This window comes from Coptis chinensis, chromosome 7, assembly GCF_015680905.1.
Source record: "Coptis chinensis isolate HL-2020 chromosome 7, ASM1568090v1, whole genome shotgun sequence".
NCBI classification, from domain to species: domain Eukaryota; kingdom Viridiplantae; phylum Streptophyta; class Magnoliopsida; order Ranunculales; family Ranunculaceae; genus Coptis; species Coptis chinensis.
In genome coordinates, this window is record NC_141462.1 from 11,971,753 (window position 1) to 11,998,474 (window position 26,722).

The window sequence follows — 26,722 nt, forward strand, 5'->3', positions numbered from 1 at the left end:
GCATAAAGTAAATGTTCGAAAGCAACTCAATTCATTTTTTCCTTTGTTCTTTCATAGTTTCATTATCATTTTCTAGAAAGAAACTTTGTTATGTTAAACTTCACCGAGATTAGTGTGGAAACTATTCTTTGTATGTAAGGGTTTTAGGAAAATCGTTTTTTGGTTGAAAATATTGTTTTTGCATTTTTTTTTTTTCCCCGTAATTAGCTATATTGTTTAGGAAAAGTTGGAGACTTTGAAACTCTAGATGGGATTGTTTCTTTATTTATATCTTACTTTTTCATATTTAATAATAGAGTTTAGAAAAAACTGAGTCTCGTGAGTGATCCAAAAAATAGATTGGTGAGAGTATAACTATAATATATATATAAGGATTTGGATTTTTTTTTTTTTTTCGTAATTAGTATTAGAGTTTACAAAAAGTTGGAGACTCTGTGGAGCCTTGAAAAATAGAGCCAAGATGGTATAGCTATAATATATATCTAAAGATTAACGGTTATAAATGGTATGCATGCTCATATATATTTCTCTTTTGTGTTTTTGATGATCACTTGGTTTTTAAATGATTGATTAATTATATGTGGTCGTTGGATAGGCGGCTGCAGCTGTTCCCCAAGGGGAACCACGTAAATATTTTTGTCAGTGTACCTAGATGTTGCTGATTCAACTAGTTTATCTCAAGGTTGGAGTATATTTGCCAACTATGGTTTGTCAGTGGTTAATCAAGGGAATAGGCGGTACAATCGCGGAGAAAAGGTTTCAATTCTATGATCTTTTACCGAAGTTTTAGATTCAATGATCTCATCTATCATGAATTCTCTTATGAAAGTTTATGGATTAGACCATAATGTATCCGTAATAAGTTGAGTCCTTACTCTTTTGCAAACACAAAACACCAATTTAATGTCCTTCATTTCTGATTGGGGATTCACGCCCTTCATTTTCTCGGTGAGCCAAGGGACCCCCGGGAAAGGGTTTCTTTTTGAATGATACGTTAATTGTCGAGGCAGAGGTAGGTTTTTTTCTCAAGGTAAGCTTTTCTTGATTCAGATTGAACTTTGATTCGAACCAAAATATTGAAGTTGTGAAATTGGTCGAAGTTTTCCTGTGAATGATACTTAAGCTATCCAGCAGAGGTCACCGTCCCTAAGGTTGGGGAAGGTAAGTTTATGTTGATTCATATATGCATCTCTCATTGCAATTATAATTCAAATATGATTCTTTTCTTTTGTGCGTAAGAGCTCGGTTTGTGAGTTGATGAAGATTTGTTTGTTGATCTTTATCTTTTCAAATTACCGTGTTCGGGTTTTCTATAAAGCTAGATGAGTTTTCAACGCTTTTGGTTTGTTGTTGATTATCATAGGTCAAGAGTGCAGTGGTACCACGCGAAAAATCATCCGGCCGTTGATCTACCATCATCAACATTCACTTGGACAATTAGAAACTTCTCTAGGTTGAGCATCAAGAAGCATTATTCGAGTCTTTTCAAGTCGGTGGTTATAAATGGTATACTAACTAGTAACTGCTGCCCTTTGTTCGATTTCTTTAGGCTTATACTATAGCTATTTGATATAATCTCTTTTTAGTCTCGACAACAATTTTGTGTTTTGATAGGCGAAAGTGTTGATTTATCCAAAAGGGGAACAATGTAGATTATTCACATGCACCTGATTTGCCTTGTGGTTGGAGTACAAATGCCCATTCAGTTTGTCGATGGTTAATCAAGTGTACAAGAAAATACACCGCAATACGGTTTGAATTTCCCCCCAAGATCTTTTTTTCCAAAAACTCAGACGGGTATATTTAGTTATTTACCCTTCTATAATTATGTAGTTGGTGAATGAAAATTGGCTAGAATAAAATGTTAATTTAGTAATCGGCCGACGTTTTTTATTAGCTACTACATACATCTGAGTTTGCTAATTGTGAGTTTGCAATGCTTATTGTTTCCTACCTAGCTTGGCTCATTTACATATATTTTTTTTGTGAAATCACGTAATATACAACTTATTATCATCTACAGTAACATTACCAGCCTTGTCTTTGACAAATTGAGTCTTTAATCTTCATGTAGACACCCAACACACATTTAATGCACAAGAGAGTGATTGGGGATTCACGTCATTTCCTCTCAATAAGCTGTGTGACCCTAGTAGAGGGTTTCTTGTGGGTGATACTTTGATTGTTGGAGTAGAGGTAGATGTTACTAAGGTTGTGGAAGGTAAGTGTCACACCCCAAATTTCCAGAAAATTCAAAATAGGGAATTATCCACACCCTATTCCATCTTCTGAAAATCAAGGATGAAACAAAACCCTAATAACCCATTAACAACCACGATATTAAAATATGAGATCAAATTACAACCAAACGAACAACTTTTAATGTACAAATTCAAGAATTTACTAAACTACTCTATTACATCTGTTTCAAATCAAGACTTTATACTTCATAAAACTTATACCAGTAAGACTCCAAGAGCGAATCCCAATCAAGCGTCTTCATCCGCTCCATTCCACCATCTATGTTCCCAAGAACACACCCACGTTGCAAAACAAAGCAAACATGGGTCAGCAAATTGAATTTACTGGTATGAGTAGACTAACAACAAAATATATATATAATAATCTTTCAAGTTAATAAATATAACATTACTAACCATTTCAACTTGGAAGACAATAAAGTTCTGTTTTCCAAAACGGCGTGTAGTTTCTTCCTAAGTAAGATTTCAATCCCAATATACATTTCCAAAATAACTCACAACAGAAATACCACTTATTACATACAAATATGATAACTTAATTAAATATTGGTTTGATACACATTACCTTTTAAGCCAAAGACGCGTCCTCCGGGGTAGGATATTTACGCCCCTCGCATAAAAGATTAACAGATCCTAGCCTCCCCAAAAAACAGAGTTAGATAAAGACTATAAAAAATTTATCTCGGCCGGTCAAATTTTCATTCATAATCAAACCTCATTTAAGACATTGAAGTCTAATTAATACAACATAGTTCGTCTCACATATTCGGGGAAAACTACTTATCATACCACCTATATCAAGGGTAATCATTCACATGACATCATTATGTCATAAAATTTCCAAGTGCGTAACTATATATCTCAGACCATTACAAGTCATTAATGCTTTCATAATAACATATCATTTTAGAGTCATCCACAATCACAGAAAAGATCACAAGCATTCAATAATATTATTCCCAGTCACACTTCACATTCATAACCTCACACAAACCACCTCTATATTTCTTTGTAAGAAAGCATATACATCATAATACATAAATAATCATAGGCACTAACTCACTCATACGTAAAATCAATATTTTACTTTGCTTATTAATTATCTTGTTGACTCATTTATAAACAGACTCAACCCAACCTTTAGTTCCTACTCCACGATTTGCACTTCACACATTTGCCAAATCACACATACACGTGTGCCTCTCTCCCACCGAGTATCACCATATCACAGCCATCTCTGGGCTTTCCATACACATAATCACAGCCTCTTTGGCCATAAAATCTCAGGTCATTCATGGCACATTCAATGAATACCTTGGGTCATTCCCGCCACATTCAAGGAATACCCATCATAACACTAACGGGTCATTCATGGCACATTCAATGAATACCCATCTATCACATGACATCACAAATCATAATATCTCATTACCAAATCCGAGTATGAGAGAGTTCTAAAGATGGCTACACATTAAAACATTATTATCACTTATAATTATACTAGCATTACTCATGTCAAAACAGACCACACATGCAGAGAGTCATTTTCGCACGACAAGGCAAATCAATCACTTAAATATCATTGAATGTAAATAGACTTATAATCAAACAAATACAATTTACATAACCACACTCATAAACACAATATCGTAAACAAATAGTTCATTAGCCCAAATTCAAGTCCACACACACTAATGTTTAAAACAGATCCACATATATTAAAGTCTATATTCATATACAACTTCTATTTCACACATATATATTTATGTAGTCTCAAAACAACAGTAATTTCTAACACAATCATTTAGTTATCACACAAACTAATATATATATTATAGATATAGTGTAGTGTAGTGGCTGCACTTTTGCTCAAAGCTGCCTACGTATCCAAATCTTTCAAGATTGGAATCAAGCCTTCGTAGTTATTACCAGCCACATAGTCAATGCTATAATTTTCCTACATTCATCCAAATGATATGTAACTTAATTATTTAGAAACTAGGGTATGTAGACATACTTTTTCATGTAGAACTCAAAGTCCCAACCTCAGCCCATCTAGAAGAAAAGTTAAGTTGAAAACGGTAAAAATCCTAATTTTTCAGCAAACTAGATTTCTGACGGACTATCTTCCGAATGACACAACACTTTCCACAGGTGTCCAAATGCATTTAGGATTTTTGCGTTGAAAATCTAACACACAGAACTTACTTTCTTATGTTTTACAAAAATACTCAATTTCATTCTAAATGTTCGATAACTAAGCTTGAACACAGTGCGCAGAAACTGATTTCTAACGCACTGTTTTGTGCCAGTCAAACTTCCAAACACCATAATTAAATCCATGGGCCTTGGAATGCGATGAGGCCAATTGGAATAGAAAGCAGACTTCCAAATCTTATTTTTTTATGTTTTATAAAAATTCTAACTCTCACCCTAACTATTTTAAAACTGGACTTGAACACAGTGCGCAGAAACTGATTTCTGACGCACTGTTTTCTGTCAACCAAACTTCCAGACCTTATATCTATCACCACAGACCTCGGAATGCAACGAGGCCAATTGGGTTGGAAAGCAGACACATAAAAATTATTTTTTCATGTTTTGGCGAGAGTTTGAATCTGAACCTAACTATGTGAAAACTCGATTCCAAACCAGGCACAGACCGGATTTCTGAAATCAGAAAATTCTGACGTGCCAACTTCCGAACACCGTAACCATATCCACAAATCTCGGAATGCAACGAGGTCGATTGGGTTGGAAAGAAGACTCAGAAAACTCACTCTTTCATGTTTCGGTGAGAGTCTGAATCTGATTCTAACTAGGTGAAAATACGGTTCCAAAACAGACATAGATCCTGATTTTCTAAAGACAGATTTCCAACTGTGTAACTTATCGACGTCATAACTTTTCACATACACATTCAATTAGAGACTTGATGCATACAGACTAAAGACTCATTGAACTTATCCTTTGATGTTTAGACGAAGTCCTCATAAAAAAGAGGTATACACTATCCCAGCTCTAAATTGAGGCAAATGTAATTGACAACAACTCTCCCGAACAAATCGGTATTTAACATTTACCAAAAAAAACTCTTAAGAATTTAAATCCATACTAATGACACCAAAACAATGAACTCAACGTATGTGCAACATCAATTTGTTTAGAACTCTTTCAAGATCAGTCCACTATTTACAAGCAAGAGGGGTAGAAAATACAAACATCAATATAAATCTAATGATCAATGATAGGCCAAACTCCAATTCATTTACCCACGTACAAGAATTTGTAATTACTTCCACAGTAGACCAACACCAATATATTAAATTCCCAATTCACTTTAAGTTCACTAATAACATACCTATTGCATATCATATACAAAAATTCCTTAGAATCCATATAAAAAAAAATTAATAGGCTAACTACTCAAATTTATAGATTTTAAGAACATCCAATCATACACTAAAAATGGGTATAGAAAAGAATGATTACTCACTCGTGATACGCTCCGGCAGCTATCTATCAGTAGATTTCCAGCAAGAATCCTTCCTTCTCCTTTATGTGAAAAACTCTATTTTTATTTTATTTTTTGTGTGTAAATTAAACTTTACGTGTGAACTCCTGTATAAAACCACTATTTTTTTCAAAAACCCCTTAAAAATAGGGAATGGGGTTTATCCTTTTTACCTTATCTCTTTCTAATGTTTATCCTTTTTTTTTTTTATCTATTATTATTATTATTATTTAATTTTATATATATTTAATTAAAAAAAAGAAAAATAGGGGTGTTATAATATACACACCTTAAAGGAATCTCGTCCCGAGATTCTAGGAAAGAACGTAAATTAACCAAACAAACACTACACCAAACGATAATTCTTCAAAGAGTCTAGAGTTAAGAGATTATATCCCAACAACTAAGCTTCAAGAAATAATCTAAAACATGCCATCAAAATTAATTAAACACGTTATTTATAGCTTGCACCTAAAGGTCATAGTAAACAAATATCAGAGATGAGATATAAGTGTATACTCAAGTATACACACCTTAAAAAGAATACATATATACACTAATGTATAACCTTACAAGTGGACATAATTAAAATAAAACCATGTAATGAGAAACTCCACTTTATACGAAATTGCAGAAGACCAAAATCCAAAATGGGAACAAACAAACTTGAAAACAAGAAAACTTAACACCACAAAAACACTCCTACTACCCATTACCACAATCCGAGGATCACCTAGACCTTCTCATTCTAGGCTAACCTAAGCTCTGATACCAAACTGTCACACCCCAAATTTCCAGAAAATTTAAAATAGGGAATTATCCACACCCTATTCCATCTTCTGAAAATCCAGGATGAAACAAAACCCTACTAACCCATTAACAACCACGATATTAAAATATGAGATCAAATTACAACCAAACGAACAACTCTTAATGTACAAATTCAAGAATTTACTAAACCACTCTATTACATCTGTTTCAAATCAAGACTTTATACTTCATAAAACTTATACCAGTAAGACTCCAAGAGTGAATCCCAATCAAGCGTCTTCATCTGCTGCATTCCACCATCTATGTACCCAAGAACACACCCACGTTGCAAAACAAAGCAAACATGGGTCAGCAAATTGAATTTACTTGTATGAGTAGACTAACAACAAAATATATATAATAATCTTTCAAATTAATAAATATAACATTACTAACCATTTCAACTTGGAAGACAATAAAGTTCTGTTTTCCAAAACGGCGTGTAGTTTCTTCCTAAGTAAGATTTCAATCCCAATATACATTTCCAAAATAACTCACAACAGAAATACCACTTATTACATACAAATATGATAACTTAATTAAATATTGGTTTGATACACATTACCTTTAAGCCAGCACGTCGTCTCAGGGTAGGATATTTACGTCCCTGCATAAAAGATTAACAGATCCTAGCCTCCTGCAAAAACAGAGTTAGACAGCACTATAAAAAAATTTATCTCAGCCAGTCAAATTTTCATTCATAATCAAACCTCATTTAAGACATTGAAGTTTAATTAATACAACATAGTTCGTCTCGCATATTCGGGGAAAACTACTTATCATACCACCTATATCAAGGGTAATCATTCACATGACATCATTATGTCATAAAATTTCCAAGTGCGTAACTATATATCTCAGACCATTACAAGTCATTAATGCTTTCATAATAACATATCATTTTAGAGTCATCCACAATCACAGAAAAGATCACAAGCATTCAATAATATTATTCCCAGTCACACTTCACATTCATAACCTCACACAAACCACCTCTATATTTCTTTGTAAGAAAGCATATACATCATAATACATAAATATTTATAGGCACTAACTTACTCATACGTAAAATCAAAATTTCACTTTGCTTATTAATTATCTTGTTGACTCATTTATAAACAGACTCAACCCAACCTTTAGTTCCTACTCCACGATTTGCACTCCACACATTTGCCAAATCACACATACACGTGTGCCTCTCTCCCACCGAGTATCACTATATCACAGCCATTTCTGGGCTTTCCATACACATAATCAAAGCCTCTTTGGCCATAAAATCTCAGGTCATTCATGGCACATTCAATGAATACCTTGGGTCATTCCCGCCATATTCAAGGAATACCCATCATAACACTAACGGGTCATTCATGGCACATTTAATGAATGCCCTGAGTCATTCCCGCAACATTCAAGAAATACCCAACCCTACATTCCCGTACATTCAAGGAATACGACCAACCCGCAAGGCGAATACCTTAGTTCCTCTCTAGGGCAGTCCAAACTATTGGGTCATTCATTGAATACCTGGGTCATTCATGGCACATTCAATGAATACCCATCTATCACATGACATCACAAGTCATAATATCTCATTACCAAATCCTGAGGCGTAGAGAGTTCTAAAGATGTGGGCGACACATTAAAACATTATTATCACTTATAATTATACTAATATTACTCATGTCAAAACAGACCACACATGCAGAGAGTCATTTTCGCGCGACAAGGCAAATCAATCACTTAAATATCATTGAATGTAAATAGACTTATAATCAAACAAATACAATTTACATAACCACACTCATAAACACAATATCGTAAACAAATAGTTCATTAGCCCAAATTCAAGTCCACACACACTAATGTTTAAAACAGATCCACATATATTAAAGTCTATATTCATATACAACTTCTATTTCACACATATATATTTATGTAGTCTCAAAACAACAGTAATTTCTAACACAATCATATAGTTATCACACAAACTAATATATATATTATAGATATAGTGTAGTGTAGTGGCTGCACTTTTGCTCAAAGCTGCCTACGTATCCAAATCTTTCAAGATTGGAATCAAGCCTTCGTAGTTCTTACCAGCCACATAGTCAATGCTATAATTTTCCTACATTCATCCAAATGATATGTAACTTAATTATTTAGAAACTAGGGTATGTAGACATACTTTTTCATGTAGAACTCAAAGTCCCAACCTTAGCCCATCTAGAAGAAACCTTAAGTTCAAAACGGTAAAAATCCTAATTTTTCAGCAAACTAGATTTCTGACGGACTATCTTCCGAATGACACAACACTTTCCACAGGTGTCCAAATGCATCGAGGCTTTTTGCGTTGAAAATATAACAAACAGAACTTACTTTCTTATGTTTTACAAAAATACTCAATTTCATTCTAAATGTTCGATAACTAAGCTCGAACACAGTGCGCAGAAACTGATTTCTAACGCACTGTTTTGTGCCAGTCAAACTTCCAAACACCATAATTAAATCCATGGGCCTTGGAATGCGATGAGGCCGATTGGAATAGAAATCAGACTTCCAAATCTTATTTTTTTATGTTTTATAAAAATTCTAACTCTCACCCTAACTATTTTAAAACTGGACTTGAACACAGTGCGCAGAAACTGATTTCTGACGCACTGTTTTCTGTCAACAAAACTTCCAGACCTTATATATATCACCACAGACCTCGGAATGCGACGAGGCCAATTGGGTTGGAAAGCAGACACATAAAAATTATTTTTTCATGTTTTGGCGAGAGGTTGAATCTGACCTTAACTATGTGAAAACTCGATTCCAAACCAGGCACAGACCGGATTTCTGAAATCAGAAAATTCTGACGTGCCAACTTCCAAACACCGTAACCATATCCACAAATCTCGGAATGCAACGAGGGCGATTAGGTTGGAAAGAAGACTCAGAAAACTCACTCTTTCATGTTTCGGTGAGAGTCTGAATCTGATTCTAACTAAGTGAAAATACGGTTCCAAAACAGACATAGATCCTGATTTTCTGAAGACAGATTTCCAACTGTGTAACTTATCGACATCATAACTTTTCACATACACATTCAATTAGAGACTTGATGCATACAGACTAAGGACTCGTTGAACTTATCCTTTGATGTTTAGACGAAGTCCTCATAAAAAAGAGGTATACACTATCCCAGCTCTAAATTGAGGCAAATGTAATCGACAACAACTCTCCCGAATGAATCGGTATTTAACATTTACCAAAAAAAATCTTAAGTATTTAAATTCATACTAATGACACCAAAACAATGAACTCAACGTATGCGCAACATCAATTTGTTTAGAACTCTTTCAAGATCAGTCCACTATTTACAAGCAAGAGGGGTAGAAAATACAAACATCAATATAAATCTAATGATCAATGATAGGCCAAACTCCAATTCATTTACCCACGTACAAGAATTTGTAAGTACTTCCACAGTAGACCAACACCAATATATTAAATTCCCAATTCACTTTAAGTTCACTAACAACATACCTATTGCATATCATATACAAAAATCCCTTAGAATCCATATAAAAAAAAATCAATAGGCTAACTACTCAAATTTATAGATTTTAAGAACATCCAATCATACACTAAATATGGGTATAGAAAAGAATGATTACTCACTCGTGATACGCTCCGGCAGCTATCAATCAGTAGATTTCCAGCAAGAATCCTTCTTTCTCCTTTAAGTGAAAAACTTTATTTTTATTTTATTTTCTGTGTGTAAATTAAACTCAACCTGTGAACTCCTGTATAAAACCCTTTTTTTTCATAAACCCCTTAAAAATAGGGAATGGGGTTTATCCTCTTTACTTTATCTCTTTCTAATGTTTATCCTCTTTTTTTTTTATCTATTATTATTATTTAATTTTATATATATTAAATTAAAATAAAAATAAAAATAGGGGTGTTATAGTAAGCTTTTCTCTGAGTCATATACGAACTTTTAATCTGAAACGTGATTAAAGAGTAAGTATAGTCTTTCTAGAGTCATGTCGAATCAAGCTGTGGACTACTTGGCATCCCTTTACAACTCTACTGAAGATAAGCTAGTTCATTTTGTACCCCTCTTGATTGTAAGATACACTCTATCGTGTAGAATGATATGATAGAGACAATGCACACTCATTTTGTTCATTAATACTTGTAGCGGTCTGCCTATTGCCAAAAAAAAAAAGATGAATATATTCTCATAGAAGAGTTGAATTTGTGAAGTGGTCAAGTTTTACTTTAAGGTTTTGATTTGCTGTCATTTTGTTGATTGTTGATAAGCTCAAGCAGGCACTGTGGTCATTCAGCAGAATAAAGAGGGTGTGCCTGAAGCTGGGCCGAGTAAAAGTGCAACTCACCAGGGCAGACTTTCATCATGTGCGATATGTTTGGATGCTCCAATAGAGGGGGCTTGCATCCCTTGTGGTCATATGCCTGGATGCATGTCTTGTTTGAGCAATATCGAAGTTAACTCCTGGGGCTGCCCAATTTGTCGTGCCAAGATACAGAAGGTTGTGACTTGTGAGGATCTACACTGTTTAAGCGGTCCTTTAAGATATAATTTTTTTGGTGAAGGGTCGTTAAGATATGCCATATGCTGAAGCAGGTTCTTGAGTATTGTGGATCCTTGTGTAGCTATATATGTGTATATCCTCAACAAACACTCGACCACTCGTGATTGTTGAGATTGTTTGCATTTTTCGTGTTCTGAAAACTACATCTAGCTGCGCTGGGCGCACCTTAGTCAATCACAGACACTGCCTATTGGCTGTATATCTCTACTAGCACAAGTAGCATCTCCTATAACTAATTTGGACTCTTAAATTCATCTGGATATTTTTCTTACACATAATACCCCTAAATGAATAATTAAATCAAACACTTAAATACTATTAAAAATGATTATTTGGTCTTTTTACACCCATATAAATTCGTACTACCGATATTGTCTTCCAATTAAAGTATTAAAGTGTTGCTCAACACTGTTTAATAGTAGTAATCGGTCATTTATAAAAGCAAATCCACTCCATTTTGGGTGGAATCGCCAGAGAGAGTGAGAGTGGAGGTCTCTTTTTTTTCTGTTTTTGAGAAATGGGGACGAGGGTGGAGGAAATCTGGTTTTGGGCTGTTATTATTTCCTTTGGGCTTTTCTTATTTGGTTGTGGGCTTTTTTTTTGTTTTAACGCAAAATTTGTTTTCAAACGAGCCGACTTTTGTGATTGAAAATGGCGCTTCTGATGCGTCGGAAGTTTCTTTTATTGTCCCCTAGATTATCCATTTTGGTGTAGTGCTTGGAGCATCTCCAGTGGGGAGTAAAAGATTACACCTCCACCTAGGCTGCACTTTAGGATTTTACATCCCCACTCCACTCTAATAATAAGCACCTTTCTTAGTGGATTTTTATTATAACAGACATTCTTAGTGTAGCATTAACGAAATTAGAATTTTTTAAAAATTCCATGTCTCAATGAATTTCTTTTGTGTATTGCCTTAGGTATTTTCTTCTTTTCAATTCCTTCATTATATTGCTTTATTGGCTTTTAATCAGCATCATGAGACTAATAAGTTATAATGTACAAGAGATTCTTGCTGCGGCTAAAACTTGAAATTCTTCATACTAACAAGCCTGCTCAGCAGGAGTTCTTTACCTCATGGTTGTTTTTGTTTGCTCAAGTTCTTCACCCCATGCTGCACAATACATTTGGAAAGTCAGTTTTTTTAAAACAGTTTTTGTTCAAGCTAAGCTTGGAGTGACAATAATAAATGGATATGTGAATTATAGGTCAGCTTATGAAAGAAGATTTGCAGGGTTCAACAGTAGAGCATGAATCTTTGAATGGTTTTAGTATGACAAGTGGAATGGGATGCATCAAAGAACAATGGAGCTTTCGGTGTCCTGCCTAAACAAATTGAAATCAAAGTTCTAGATAACCCAGTCGGGGGAGGTCTTTGGGATAGTCCGGCAGAGATCATGTTGATTGCAATTAATATTTCTATGTATAAAGCCTCCTCCAAAAAAGCAGTTTTCCTCTTTAAGTCTAATAACGAGAAAGCTTTTGAAAACCCTATCGAAAGGAGGTGATCAATGCAATAATGAGTGCATATGATGCTTTTGTTTCGATTCCAACTGGAGGTGAAAATCACCTTACTACCAAGTAGCACCAATGGTTTAGAACGTATTTATAGAACTTTTACTCCGTAATATGGTTTATCAGGGGATCAATGCAACAATGCAACATGGTATAATGTGCACATGTACTATTCTTTGTAATTATCCCATCAAGTATGTGGTTGATTTCTCTAATTAGTGGCATTGTTTCTGAAGGAGCTTTGGGTTCCTTTAACAACAATCAGCTCTTTTTAAACTCTTATCCGAATTCCTGGGATAAAGACAGTTATATACCTAAGTTACATTGACACAGACAGATGTGTCCGTATCCGACACAAATTTGAAGTGTCTGACACAGCGAAATATAAAAAAACTGAGGTATATTACATACAAAATGTGTCTGTGTGTGTCCGGCATGGATTATTTGTGAAATATATATGGCGTGTCCATGTAACATAGCTATATACATACCAGATATTTGCAAATATCGTTGAAATGAACTAATTAAGTTATGATGGACCTGACGTAGTTAAGGAAGATATTTGGGGGTTAAACTGAACTCTTAATTGAAGCTTACTGATAAGCTAGATATGGTTATGGGTTGATCAATTGCTTACTAACATTAACGTATTTTTTTTTAATCAAAATGCTTATAGGATGTCACGTGGTACATCAGGCTTTGTGGAGAATTAACACATACATACACAGTAAAAACTATCGTATATAGATGTTTAACTATAGCTAGCATCTTAGTTAAATGGCCATCCAAACATTGTTTGGTATATAGATGTTTCACTATAGCTAGCATGCATCTCAGTTAAATGGCCATCCAAGCATTGTTTGGGTAAGGTACATAAAAATGGTTTTAGTATTCTTTCTTTATCCTTTTCTTTTTGTTTCAGGCCATATTCCGTATATTTTCTTTTGACGGACTTCAAATATAAGTCATGAGAGGAGTTCCTGAATTCTTTAGGAAAATGGATCTTGGAACAATCTTGATTTAATAAGGTACTATTCATATCTAATGTCATTAGGTTCTTTAAATTTTTTATATGAAGTAACTAATCATGTTTTAGTATCACTTACATCATCACTGTTAACCTTCTTCTCAATGTTCTCACAGCTTGCCATGTCCGTTCTGGACCTATTGTGAATCGAAGCATACCATTCACCGATTAAATTCTTTGGTGATGCAGGAAGATTCAATTCACTTTAGGGGGGAACAATGAGAAGTGTGGAGCAAGGTTGCATGTTGGTGTTGATTTTGAGAGCAATGAATTCAATAGCCATAGCTGAAGAGTGATATATAGGGCTGCCTTTAGATATTTATTTTTATACTATGTTGGCGTTTAGTATGTTTGTTTTTCTTTATGAACTACAGTAACTACTATCACAATGCAGCTCATTACACAAAACTATGTGCATCTTTTAGTTGAAGCATTGTAGTGCAACGGTCGACAAATGTTTTTCCGTTATGGCTCAATTCTTATGGATCTATAACTTTCCAACAGCTCATTTTAATTTATACCCAAAAATTTGGTTATCTGCAAAGTTCAAACATAAAAAAAGAGTCGGTCTTTATATATACTTGAGGTCTTTTAGGCCTTCGGGCGAAGAATTTTTTTTTAAGTAGGATATAGAAAATGTGAATTTATTTAAATATTAATTTGCATGTTCGTAGGTCAATGAGATTGGAAAACTATATCTCTTTAATACCAATTAAAGGTATTATATATATAGCTTTTTCATATTTCTTTTATGATTGCATGTGTATTCCTTTTTGTAGATCTATTGATCGGAGGAAGTAAATTTTCCCTTTGTAGTTAATTGGTTATGTTTTAAGTAATCTAATCTTAACTTTTCAATCTACAGTTGGACTTGAGATTTTTCGCTAAAAGACACTTTGTGCACAGTCAACATATCAATAAATCACGAGGGAAATGTAATTTTTACCTACATAGGAGGAGTGTCAAAGAGATCAATTTTGTACTAGGAACTCAAAGCAGTGGAGATGAGACTCAATATCTATGGGCAACCAAGCATCAATAAAGTCTCTGTCTGTTCAAACTCTCTTAGGAAAATTTAAATTCTCAAATGTTCAGGAGGTGAACATTTATTCACAGTTTGATTTTTTTGGCAAGCAAGACAACTAAATCTCAGCTATTCTTCATCAGGTATTCATGTTTTTCATGTCTCCTATAATGTTATGCCTTTCTTTGCCTTCTTCTTCATGATTGTTTTTTTTTCTCCACGAGTACTCAATCCATTACTTATAATCTTTTTATAAAAAACCGGTATTTGCATTGCTAGCTTGAGATGGTTGAATTGTATGCATTCCTGCTTCTTTCGATATATATATCCATGGATACCCGGCCAACTTAATTTAAAGGGCAATTCAACCTCCCGCTCTTCCAATCTCTTCATTATTGGCCTAAAGTTTAAGCTTCTTACTTTCTGGCTTTTTGGCTTTCTATTCAAATGCCCCCTAAGCACAACAATAAACTTGAGTGCATCATATCAAACATGGTGAGGCTTTGTGAGACACAAATCATCGTGTTTTAATATTTTCTCAAGTTTGTTTGAAATCAATAAGTGTTTGAGAACTAATGTAAATAATACCATAGTCGACGCACTTAAGTTGCAAAATCTTTGAGCAATCTTACTGTCATTTTGATTTTTTCCAACATGATATTTCTTCTTACATTTTTCTTTCACACATTCATTTCATTCATTATTATGTTTATTTTAATTGTGAATATATATTGCAGTTTGATTATAAAAGGGATAAAAGAAATCCTAGCAAGTTTCAATGTATATGAGTGTGTGCAACAATGGCAACCAAATAGTTTGAAAGGAATACTGATACTACGCCACTTGAGAAGCATAGATCATTGGAGTTGTTGTCAGGAAAGAGTGGTTGGGCATGATGTTCAAGGAAATTTTAAAAAAATGAAGACTAAGCCATCTTAATCCCTGCTTGAATGGTTTGAAAGGAAGTGTTAGTTGATGAATCCTCTCTCTTTGAGAAAACTTCTTCGCTTTTGATCAAAACTTGAATCATTAAAATATTTTGGAGTTAAAATTTTTTGATACATAATAATTAAAAAATATATTAAAAAATTATTATATGGATTGTTTCTTTTATTCATCTCATTGATCGAACTTAAAATATAATGTGCTACTTTAGTATATAGATAGTAGACCGTCCCTATATTAAAGCAAATTTGAAGTATGGTGGACAATTTCTTTCCTATGTGGCAATTTCCCAGTACTTGGTTTTGTCACGTGGATCACTTAAATTTCAATTTGAGTGCAAGTGCAATTTTGAGACCGGAAGGCTATTGGTTGTTTCCTATTAAAAGTACAACTCTCTCATCTATTTCACTTCTTCTAAAACTTCTATAATCTCTAGTAATATAGTAGAATCAATTAGTAATATTTTTGTTTGTTATATAGTAGAACGAACTCAAATATATTGAAGCACCACTGAGAAAGAGTCTCCAATGGAATATGGAATTAGAGAAGAAGGCTCCAATGGAAAAGTCTTGGACGGTGATCGCAAAAGAGATTAGGATCATCTGTTTATTCTATTTTCAATTTATAGGGATAGGACAAAGTTTAAGGTGGGCGATTTTGTTGTGGGGTTTCCACATTGTTAAACAGGATGTTTAGAGTGCTTCGAGATAGAAAGACTCTTCTCTACTGTTAACTAGACCACTAAGATATATGAAACAAAGGGAACTGTTATCACGCCTGACACATAAAGTACGTCATTTTGAACGACAAAAGTGGAGAAGATGAAATAGAAGTAATCAAATATTTGCCCGAGGGATTAAGAAGGGACATCAACGATATCTATATATGCTTGGATTTAATCAAGAAGGTAACACGAATTACTATGTTTTGATGTACTCAGTGTTTTCATTATAGAATTGTAGAGTATTGGTTTACTTCAGAGTTATATGTAGGTTGAATCAGTAATTATTTGTAATTTTAACTAATGTAATCGTTATGATTATGTGTATTTTTAATCAACCCATGACTTTAAACTCTATCACGTGGGACACAACTAGCTAACAAGCTTTTTTTTTTTTGGGTAATCTAGCTAGTAAGCTTAATTATAATTATGGCAGTCATGATCTTTTGATGTCTAAAACAAGTAGTGTTTTATCACGTGTATGTCATTGAACCTGAAGGCGTTGTGCTAACGTCATGCTTAATTTGAATTGAATGATATATTTTTTTTCAGGAATTTTATAATTCTATTTATCGGGATTGAATTGGAATTGAATGAAAGAGGACCCCCAAAACAAAACTTCATATGTACATTTGTTTTGAAGTGTGAGTGAGAGGTTTTTGGATAAGATGCTAACTTCTTTGGTGTGTATCATCAGTTAGTGCTCAAGGATCCGATAGAACTATTTGGAATCTAGAACGGATGAGAATATGTCTTAGCAAGGAGTATAGGTTCGACTTTCCATATATTTGTTTAATCGATTTTGATGCATAACTCTACTAGCTACATGTAAGATTTCAACAAAAAAAATTTTTGTGCTTCATTTTATTTGACGATATAAGTATTATGAGGTTAAATACTTAAAAATGAGTATTCTAAGGTTCTCTTTTGTAATTTTTTGGAATAAGAGAAAAACAAACTTAGATTGAACCGTTAGATTAAAACCAATTGTGCATTCTCATATATGAAAATCTCATTTTAATATATCATTTACAAGTAGAAGTGGAAGCAAAGAGGTATAATTAATTGTTTTCTTTAGTGGGTCCAAATGTTGCAACAATTGGGGTTAGAAGCAGCGAGTGCTATAAGGAAATGCCAGTGGAGCTCCTTCGTGCCAGTTTTCCCCACATTGATGACCAACAGCGCAAATTTTTACTTTTTAATGGATTTTGCTCAGTGCTCTATGTTTGTAGCTTTGTTTAATAGCCATAACAAATTATTGGCACTGAGAATTTTGATCAATTAATTTACTGTATGAGTTTCAATAATTTGGAAGTCAGATTTTTGATACATAATAATAAAATGAAAAAAATTATATAAAAATGAGCTTCTGCTTTCAAATACTTTGCATGCCCTGTTGTCCATGTTGTTTCAGATTTTGTTTCTGAATCGTCCTTTAAACTCTAGTCTCTATTCCCAACTTCAGTTGTGATTTTGGTATTCCTTGAATGCTTTTGTGGGAATTTTACTTGGAGGACTTCATTCCTTATTGACTGGCCTTATTTTCTGGGGAATCCCATGATTGCTTCAAGATAGAAGGAGCTCAATATCCTTTCTTTCTTTCTTTTTTGCTTTTTTTTTGCTCGATGTAGTAGTGGGGCTATTGTGAACTCTTGCTTGGAATTCTTGATTGGTAGGGAAAGAGAAGAAGATGAAAAGCGACCTGAATGAAGTGTAATTCCCATTTGTTTTATTTCGTTCTCTCCTAGTCTTTTGAGCGTTGTGAGAATTCTTGTGTTTACGTACAATTTTAGCTGTTGTATAGTTGATACAATAGAGTATGTTATGTGTTGCTCGCCTGTACTTATGTTTTATACTAGGTAGTAATAGTAAGTTGTTTTCTCAGTATGGCCTGGTGAAACTTAACTTTAGGATTTTACCTTGTAAGTTATTTGACTTGTAAGTATGCTACTCTGGTCGTCATTTTTCTTTTGTTTTTGCAGGTTGACTTGTTAAGGCTTTTCATGGAAACTTTGAGTCGTGCTGATAGATATAGAATTATGTTATGCAACACGTACTGAGGGGAGGAGGTAGTGAATGTATTTGCATGTGCATAATGTCGTCGTTTGCAGTTTTGCGTCAGCAAGTGAGGGCTGTGACTGTGAGACAGTTAATGAACTAAATTTAGATAGCTTAGTTGGAGGATGTTTTTATGTCAACGATGCAATCTTTCCCGAAGATTTGTTGTTAAATTGGTATACTATACTATAAATCTATAATCTTTACTTTATAAAGAAAACTCCCCAAGCAACAATGTTTTTTGGGTCTGCTGGATTTTTGGTTTTCCAAATTTGCCCTCACTCATATTTTCTATTTACAAGGATATAATCTGATTTTATTTGTAATTTATTATATTTGATAAAGGTAAATGTGTAAATATAATAGCTCGCGCACATTCTCTCTCCTCACCATATCACTCCATTTTGCACCTTGAGCAATATGATTGGCTCCTAAAAAATCGGATGGAATAATAATTAGTCACACCTCCCCAGATTTGTTTAAATCTCCCTAATCTATGCTTAATTTTCTATGGACTCCTCAAATTAAAAATAATAATAATAATAACAAAGTAAATAAACCTTATCCCAATTCTACCAAAAACCTAACTTTTCTCCTCAAACTACGATTGTCTCTTATCTTCTTCCCTTTCCCTACCGATCAAGAATTCAAAAACCCCCACGTATTCTAAACACTAATGAGAAAAAAAAAATGAGAAAAAAAAAGAGATGAATACACTACCTCCGCGGTTACACTATCTAAAACCATGTAAGTCGATTGTTATTTTCTAATTTTTAGTACTTGATTTAAACTTGATTGGCCTTCTCTTTACTTGATTTAAATAGCAAATCGAATTTCTTCCTATTAATAAGACCGAGTTCCCTTTTGTTCTCAGGCATAAATGATCACAAGCATATTATGCTATTCTTTCAGGTCCACATGTATGGAACTGCTCTTGGGAGATCTGTCAACCTCATGAGCTTCAATGGGTATGATGAACTTTTGAACGAGCTTGGCCTGATTATTTGTTGTTGAATCACTTTTTGTGACAGGTTTTTAGATATGGCGATGGTGAGCCGATAGATAATGCTGCAAGATTTCATAAGGGGTTTACTCAGGTAAATATTGAACATACTAGATAAAGTCTGTCGTATCTCATGGAATTCTCATAAGTCGTACCTTCTTAAGCACTCTGACAATTTGTGGTAATACTGCATCTAGGAATATGAAAGAGGAGTCTCGCTTCAACAACTCACATTTGGTGTATTTTGTTTGGGTAATCGCCAAGATGAGCATTTCAATAAGGTACATCTCTATCCCCGAATTCTCATAAGTCATACCTTCTTAAGCACTCGACAATTTGTGGTAATATCGCATGTAGAAATATGAAAGAGGATCCTGGCTTCAACAACTCACATTTGGTGTATTTTGTTTGGGTAATCACTAGTATGAGCATTTCACACTCAAATATATGGCAATATATACTATTTATGGCATAACACACTCAAATATATGGCAAGATAAATAAGACAAGAGTAGCTTGCAAGAAATTCTATTTAAAGATAAAATAAAATATAGCTTAGACCACAGAAAGTCTGAAACTCTCTTTTTCCTTATTTCTTCACCTGACTTATTAGTATGGACTGATTCCATAAATAAAGAAACATACACGAAATTGTTTGTTTAGGTACAGATGCTTATCGCAGTTTAATCAGTCCATTGATTTGTAAGTTTTTTTTGGCATATTTATTTCGCACCTATTCTTGATTTTTTGGAGTTTTGGAAAAACATAATTGTGTTTTCTTTATTGAAAGTCATTTCTTTGTTTTCTTTGCTGACCATCTCTAAGACCACCGAACTGGGGTGCTAAGGTTTTCCTTTATCTTCGTTTAACAGAATCTTAATATTTTAGCTCATATATTGGATTGAAGCATTGCTTGTTCCACCAGAACGTGATGAATTGGTATATCCTTCTTGGTTAACCCCTCCTTTGTGTTATTATATTTTTTAATTTTTTAATCTTCTATTCTTAATTTTTCTACACGTGTTCGCCCCTTCACCGACATTTCTAAATAAAATAAAAAAAAACCAATTGCCGTCATTGAATGTTGCATCTCCACCCCGTCTCGAATTGTTTGTGGCAGTTATTAGGATATCTAACTCTTACAAAGATTTGTTGCAGTACAAACATAATAGCAATAATAAACTTTTAATAATAAAAATTGGTATATCGAAGTCGGTTTAGCTTTGGTTTCTGTTTGTTTGGTTTAAATTGGTGTGTTTTGGTTCGATTTGTGTGTTAGAGATTCTATTTTTTACGTGTTGGAATTCCTAACGTTTGCTCAATCTCTTGCACCAATATTAACGAAGTTTGGTATACCGTCCATACCTCTAAACTTATTGGGTATTCCAAGGCCATTATATCTAAACATATCGGTATATTCTTATAGTTTACTGGAGATGATACATAAAAACACTATAAAATTAGTATCTTTAAGACGTGTTCTTCATTTTCAACTTCAAGACATGACATCAAGTACTTAATGAATTCAATACGCTAAACTAACTTTAATTAACTTATATTAGTGTATGTATTAGGAATTATTAGGAATCTTAAATTCGTAATCTTAATTTGAGAAATGAGTAGTTTATATATTATAAATTGGTAAGAAATTGTGAATCAACTCATCAAATTGACTCTCAATGCCAAAGTATGTAGCAAAAATCCTAAAACCAATAGGTAAATAAATATAGTAGCATGTTCAATAGATGTTTCATAACATTATTGAATACTCACTACAATAGTATAATTTGGTTCCAAAGTAATCTGTTTGAGTTTTGGGTATATAATATTCAAACCCTACTTCATCTTAAGTGAGCAAACCAAGCACATTAGCTTGGAAAATTCATCAAGCTTCAAAAGAAGCCAAATCTTTAGCAGATTACTTAATATAATCTACTTGTGTAAATCATGTCCTATCGATCAATAGTGACTACCATGACTGTTAAAATATAATGTACATACCTTGCCAATGTGAAATTTCTTTTTCTAATATTGCATGTACTTATCAACATGGTAGTAGATGACAATAATAGTGTCAGAGAAAAATGTAAATGAAGATGAACAAAAAATGAAAATAGAGAATGTTTGAAAGAAGGGATACAAACTAACCAAGCAAGATAATAAGTAGTTCAAACATAATGACACAGCCCACACCTTTGTTTAGATGCTGGTTATAAACAAAAACAAGTGTCCAATCATCCCTTGATATTGTTGGACATCCAAGATATATAAATGACGTGAAAACAATACTTACCTCAAATGTGGCGTCACAATTTGGCGTCATTTTTTTTTTGTAACGCCATTTTGGCGTGGCGTCACTATTTTTTGTGACGGCATTTTGGCGTCACAAATTTGTAACGGCGTTTTGACATCATAAATATTTGTGATATCAAAATAAAATAGTCACAAAAAGTGATGCATCTTTTGGCATCACAATATTTATAACGCCATTTTGGCATCACTAATCTAATTGATTTAAAAAAAAAGATAATAATAATTATTTACTCTCATACATTTCGCTAGTGATCCTCCTTTGCACCCAAATGGTTTGTGATTGATGATTTGTATCTACAAGATCAATTAAGGTGACAAAATATTACTACATTTGTATATTCACAACCGATATAGTGCTTGAGACCCATATAATAAAATAAAAGTAAATTACAATGTTCTCGAATTAATATACAAAACAGATATGAATCCAAAGAACTAGGACTTGATGAAATCACATTTGTTAGCAACGGCGTAAAACAAGTTGCAGGAAAGGCACAATTGCATATGAGAATACAATCAAAACATCCTAGCGTGTATTACTCATCCTTTTTCAAGGCCCAACCTTTTATGAGAATGTATAAGAATCAATTTCCCCAAATTTGGGAAAAAACTGCCCCTCGTGGTCTTCATATAGTTAGGAAAATTTGCCCTGCAGTAAACAAAGCAACTCAATACTTCAAGACGGAGTAGGACATAATCATGGGACAAACCTCACATTCAAGATGCAATCTAGGGAGGTAAATCTTTTGAAAAACAAATATGACGGATAAAGAATCGTACTCATGGGTTATGTTCAACGTAGATGCTTGTGAGTTTATCTCTTGAACCAAAGAAGAGCTAGATCAAAGCCATCCAGTTGATGCAATTTGGTTGACGTTCATCCAAAGATCTTCCAATCTACATAGCAAAGTCCATAAGAATGTCTAGTCAAAATGTCAAATAAACTATAAATGCAATGACAAAGAAGGAAAAAAGAACGAAAACCCGTGAAAAATAAAAAGCCGGATAGTAATAATAAAGTAAGAACACCCCTTACTAAAAAAAAAAAACACACACACCTAAGAAAAATCATCTAAACTCGGTCAATTTTTCAATGTCATCCTTCTTTGTCGGTTTGTTGGAGGAAATATCCAAGATCCGAAGATTAACTAATGTAGATAAGCCTTCCATTTTGGAAATACCATTATGGCACCCAATGCAACACAATCCCGAAAAGGGAAGCATGCAAACTAAATTAGTCACGCAAACTATGACTTAACATTATTCTCTATTCTTGTTTATCAATAAAGAAAAGGCTATCAAGGTAGCATACTTGAAATCCTGTCATATCGGTCAAACGATTGCTCAGAACTAATCTTCCCGATGCATTTCAGCCCGCACAAGTTAACTGTTCTCATAATGATTCCGTCCAAGCCACAGCTCTTGTAAATTTGTTAAATTGTGCAAGTTCTCCATTACCTGGGAAAGGATAGAATTCAACATGGAGTTGTAAGGGTAAATTCAAATCTTTCTGTTCCAAACTGATGAATTAAAATCTTGAGAGTCTCAACAAACAAATTAAAATCAAAAGTAATGTTTACCCTTAATCTGTTGGAACCAAGTTTAAGAATATGCAGATTGTACAAGTGGTCAAGCTCCTCCATCTTTGTCATTTCATTCTTAGAAACATGGAGTTCTTCGAGGGTGCTTGAGACCTTTGAGACACCATTTAAGGACGGTATCTCGTTGTAAGATACATCAAACACCAGAAGACTTTTGAAAATGCTGACATCAGGCATTTTCATTAGTTTGTTATCCCTGAACACTAGTTCCTGCAGAAAAAGCAGTCTCAATTAGAAATGCAACTACTACAGAAGAATGAAGCCATTCACTTTGCATACTAGTGGTGAAACGAGCCAAAATGTAACATCATATATGAATCACAATGTTTATTTTCGGAATAAAATAGCAATTCCTAGTCAATTAACACTCGTAAACAGTAAGTTTGTCCTAAAAGTTTTACATGCTTTGCTGTGTATATATCGACCAGCCTGATGAGTGAGATAATGAAACCTATTCCCACATTAAATAACTTCATAAATGTATTATATAGGTATACAACAGAAAGCGGCCATAAACACAAACTGAGAACACGTTCGAGTGTCAAAGAGACAATATCAGCCCTTCTAATTCATTTTCACCAAATTGCAACACCACACATGTGAACTCATTTTCACAATGCATCAACATTATTTACCTTTTAAAAGAATGCACACTACCAGATATGCATTCAATGAAGAGCTCCACTTTCTAAGCACCTCTTGTTTACCCATCTTGAAAGACAGAACAGGATCATAATGTAGTGAATCCCTAGAACAAACAGTTGGACACTCTAATACAATGCCACATTCACAGGGATACACATTTACTAGCTGAAATCGGAGAGCCTTGCTACAAACTTGCTCTTATTATGATTCATAATCATTAATAGAGATAAAAACAAAAAATCAAACAAAACACAAACAAATGAACAAAGTTCACGAGGCTAAGTCACAGTACTAATTTATAAAATTCTTGGTGAAAATACAGTATATTAGAAAGAACAAACCTGTACAACATAAAAGAACCCGTTGATTTGTTTCCGGAAATGAGATCATAAGATACAACCTGAGCACTGAGCTGATGTAGGCATATGTAGTGATTGTGGCCAAAATTGTCTAAGAATGTCCACCATAATCCATAATTTGTCTTCTTTATTTGCATGTAACTAGTCTATTGAAATGTAGACGTTAAGAGTCGGAAAGGAAAATGTCAACAAAATAACAGTGATAGATATTTTTCTGGTTAAGTAATTGGGTGGGTATTCTTTAACTAAGGGAGTAGCTTCACTCCCAGCCAATCTCAAGTGCTTGGTTCAATAAGTAAAATCTCCGGATATTTCATTTCATTGAAAATTTTCACGTAGGGCGAAAAGATAGAAACAAGGCTATGGTACACGCACAAAGCATCATTAAAACTTATGGCTACTCAGTACATAACGACCCCAAAAAGAACAAAACACGCAAAAAACATAGAAGATGCAACTTTTTTCGCATAACAATATACCTACTGAATAAAACTTCCAGAAGCAAGCAATTTCCCATCAAACTTATTAAACTGGTAATGGAGTTTGAATGACCTGCATAAAACAAATGGAGGTTTACAAAAAAAAACCAGTTGCCACCAATGTTTCGATTGTAGGACAGGATTGGATCTGTGCCCATACAAACAGAAAGCAAAAACCAGAGACTTGAAAAGTAAAAAAAATGGGTGGAGCCCCTTCACCGAGGGGGTGGTAGTGCCTCGATGACAGGGGGTTCAGCCTCAGTGAGGGGTCGTGTTTCCCCTGCCATGTCCTCAGCAGGAAGTGGGGTGGTGGGTGGAAGGTGCCTCGTGGGCATCTGTTTCTGGTATCAAACTTATTAAATACGTAACAAACACTGTATAAAAAGACGATGTGGGACTAAAACATGTTTTTTTTTATAACTGCCAAAATATAATTCCAATCTCTAATTCACCTTTCTTCTCCATTGTCGATTCACTATTGAATAATCACGCTTTGCGAAATCTCCATTCTCGAATTTGAGGATCAACAAATCTCCATCCTCAATTTGGGTGGAATCGCCAGAGAGAGTGAGAGTGGAGGTCTCTTTTTTTTTTTCTGTTTTTGAGAAATGGGGACGAGGGTGGAGGAAATCTGGTTTTGGGCTTTTCTTATTTCCTTTGGGCTTTTCTTATTTGGTTGTGGGCGTTTTATTTGTTTTAACGCAAAAATTGTTTTCAAACGAGGCGACTTTTGTGATTGAAAATGGCGCGAACACGCGTCTTTTATGGTGTCTTAGATTATCCATTTTACACCTCTACTAGGCTGCACTTTTGGATTTTACATCCCACTCCACTCTAGTATACGGTATGAATAATTATTAGATACTTGAATGTCTCCAATGGAGAAAATATACAAATTTCGATATTAGAAATAGGACGCGTCATTCAAAATAACATCTTAGCTAAATAAGGGGCACTCTCTATTTGGATTTCACTGGTGGTGGAAGTCATAGCCCAGACTTCGGCTTCAAAGACTAGAGCGAGCCACTACATTCTATTTCTTGCTCTTCCAAGTGACCAAATTACCTCCCACAAAGCTACAATAACTTAAGTCGATTGTCGATCAACCGAACATCCCGCCCAAAAAAAGATATGTATAAGCGGTAATAGATGTATGCCTATTTTTCCCAAGATCCAAATACCCTGCCGCCTAGCAACCCTTTCAGATATCTTGTAGTATTTTGGAAACCGCATCCATATGTGGAGTCCTTGATGACAATTTTTCAAGGGATTCCATCCTCAATTTGGGTGGAATCGGGAGAGAGAGTGAGAGTCTTTTTTTTTTTTTTTTTTGAGAGAAATGGGGACGAGGGTGGAGGAAATCTGGTTTTGGGCTTTTCTTATTTCCTTTGGGGGGGGTTTTTTTTTTAACGCAACGACCTTAACAATCATATATTGAAAAGATCACATGTAAATAATCTATCCTACCAAGGGTAAAAAAGTAATTTCGTTGAATTTGGATTCTTAAAATTTCATACACTTCCACTTTTTATTCCCATTTTGCCCGTTATATTTTCATTAAATGACATTATTAGAAAAGCAAAATTAAAGTAAATTAATTTTTAAACAAGGGTATATATGTCGATCAACTGGACATCCTGCCCAATCAGCATCTGTATAAGCAATAATAGATGTATGCCTATTTTTCCACATCCAAATACCTATGCCTGGCAGATACTGTAGTATTCTGGAAACTGCATTCATATGTGGAGTTCTTGAAGCATGCATAAAACGACTAACCAAGCTCACTGCATAAGAAATATCTAGTCGGGTAAAAGTTAATTATATTAGTTTACCAACTAAT

General features: G+C 34.1%; 1 protein-coding gene and 1 long non-coding RNA gene across 3 annotated transcripts in view; one reads left to right on the plus strand and one right to left on the minus strand.

Moving 5' to 3' along the window:
* LOC147486024 (uncharacterized) overlaps positions 1–25,645 on the minus strand; it is a 49,339-nt gene extending 23,694 nt beyond the window's left edge. Inside the window, exons 1-2 of one of the 2 annotated variants that reach the window (XM_086575196.1) lie at positions 25,332–25,645; positions 24,880–24,952 (exon numbers count right to left, since the gene is read on the minus strand). In XM_086575196.1, coding sequence (XP_086431322.1) covers positions 24,880–24,952; positions 25,332–25,344 — 86 coding nt within the window. In that variant the 5' untranslated portion in view covers positions 25,345–25,645. Of the gene's footprint in view, positions 1–24,031; positions 24,125–24,879; positions 24,953–25,331 lie in introns of those variants that run through there. The other variant, XM_086575195.1, reaches the window with a different exon arrangement.
* On the plus strand, positions 2,087–11,449 carry LOC147486025 (uncharacterized). The gene is made up of 2 exons (XR_015203269.1): positions 2,087–2,221; positions 10,897–11,449. It is a non-coding gene; the product is annotated as an uncharacterized LOC147486025 (long non-coding RNA).
* Positions 25,646–26,722: the final 1,077 nt, after the last annotated feature.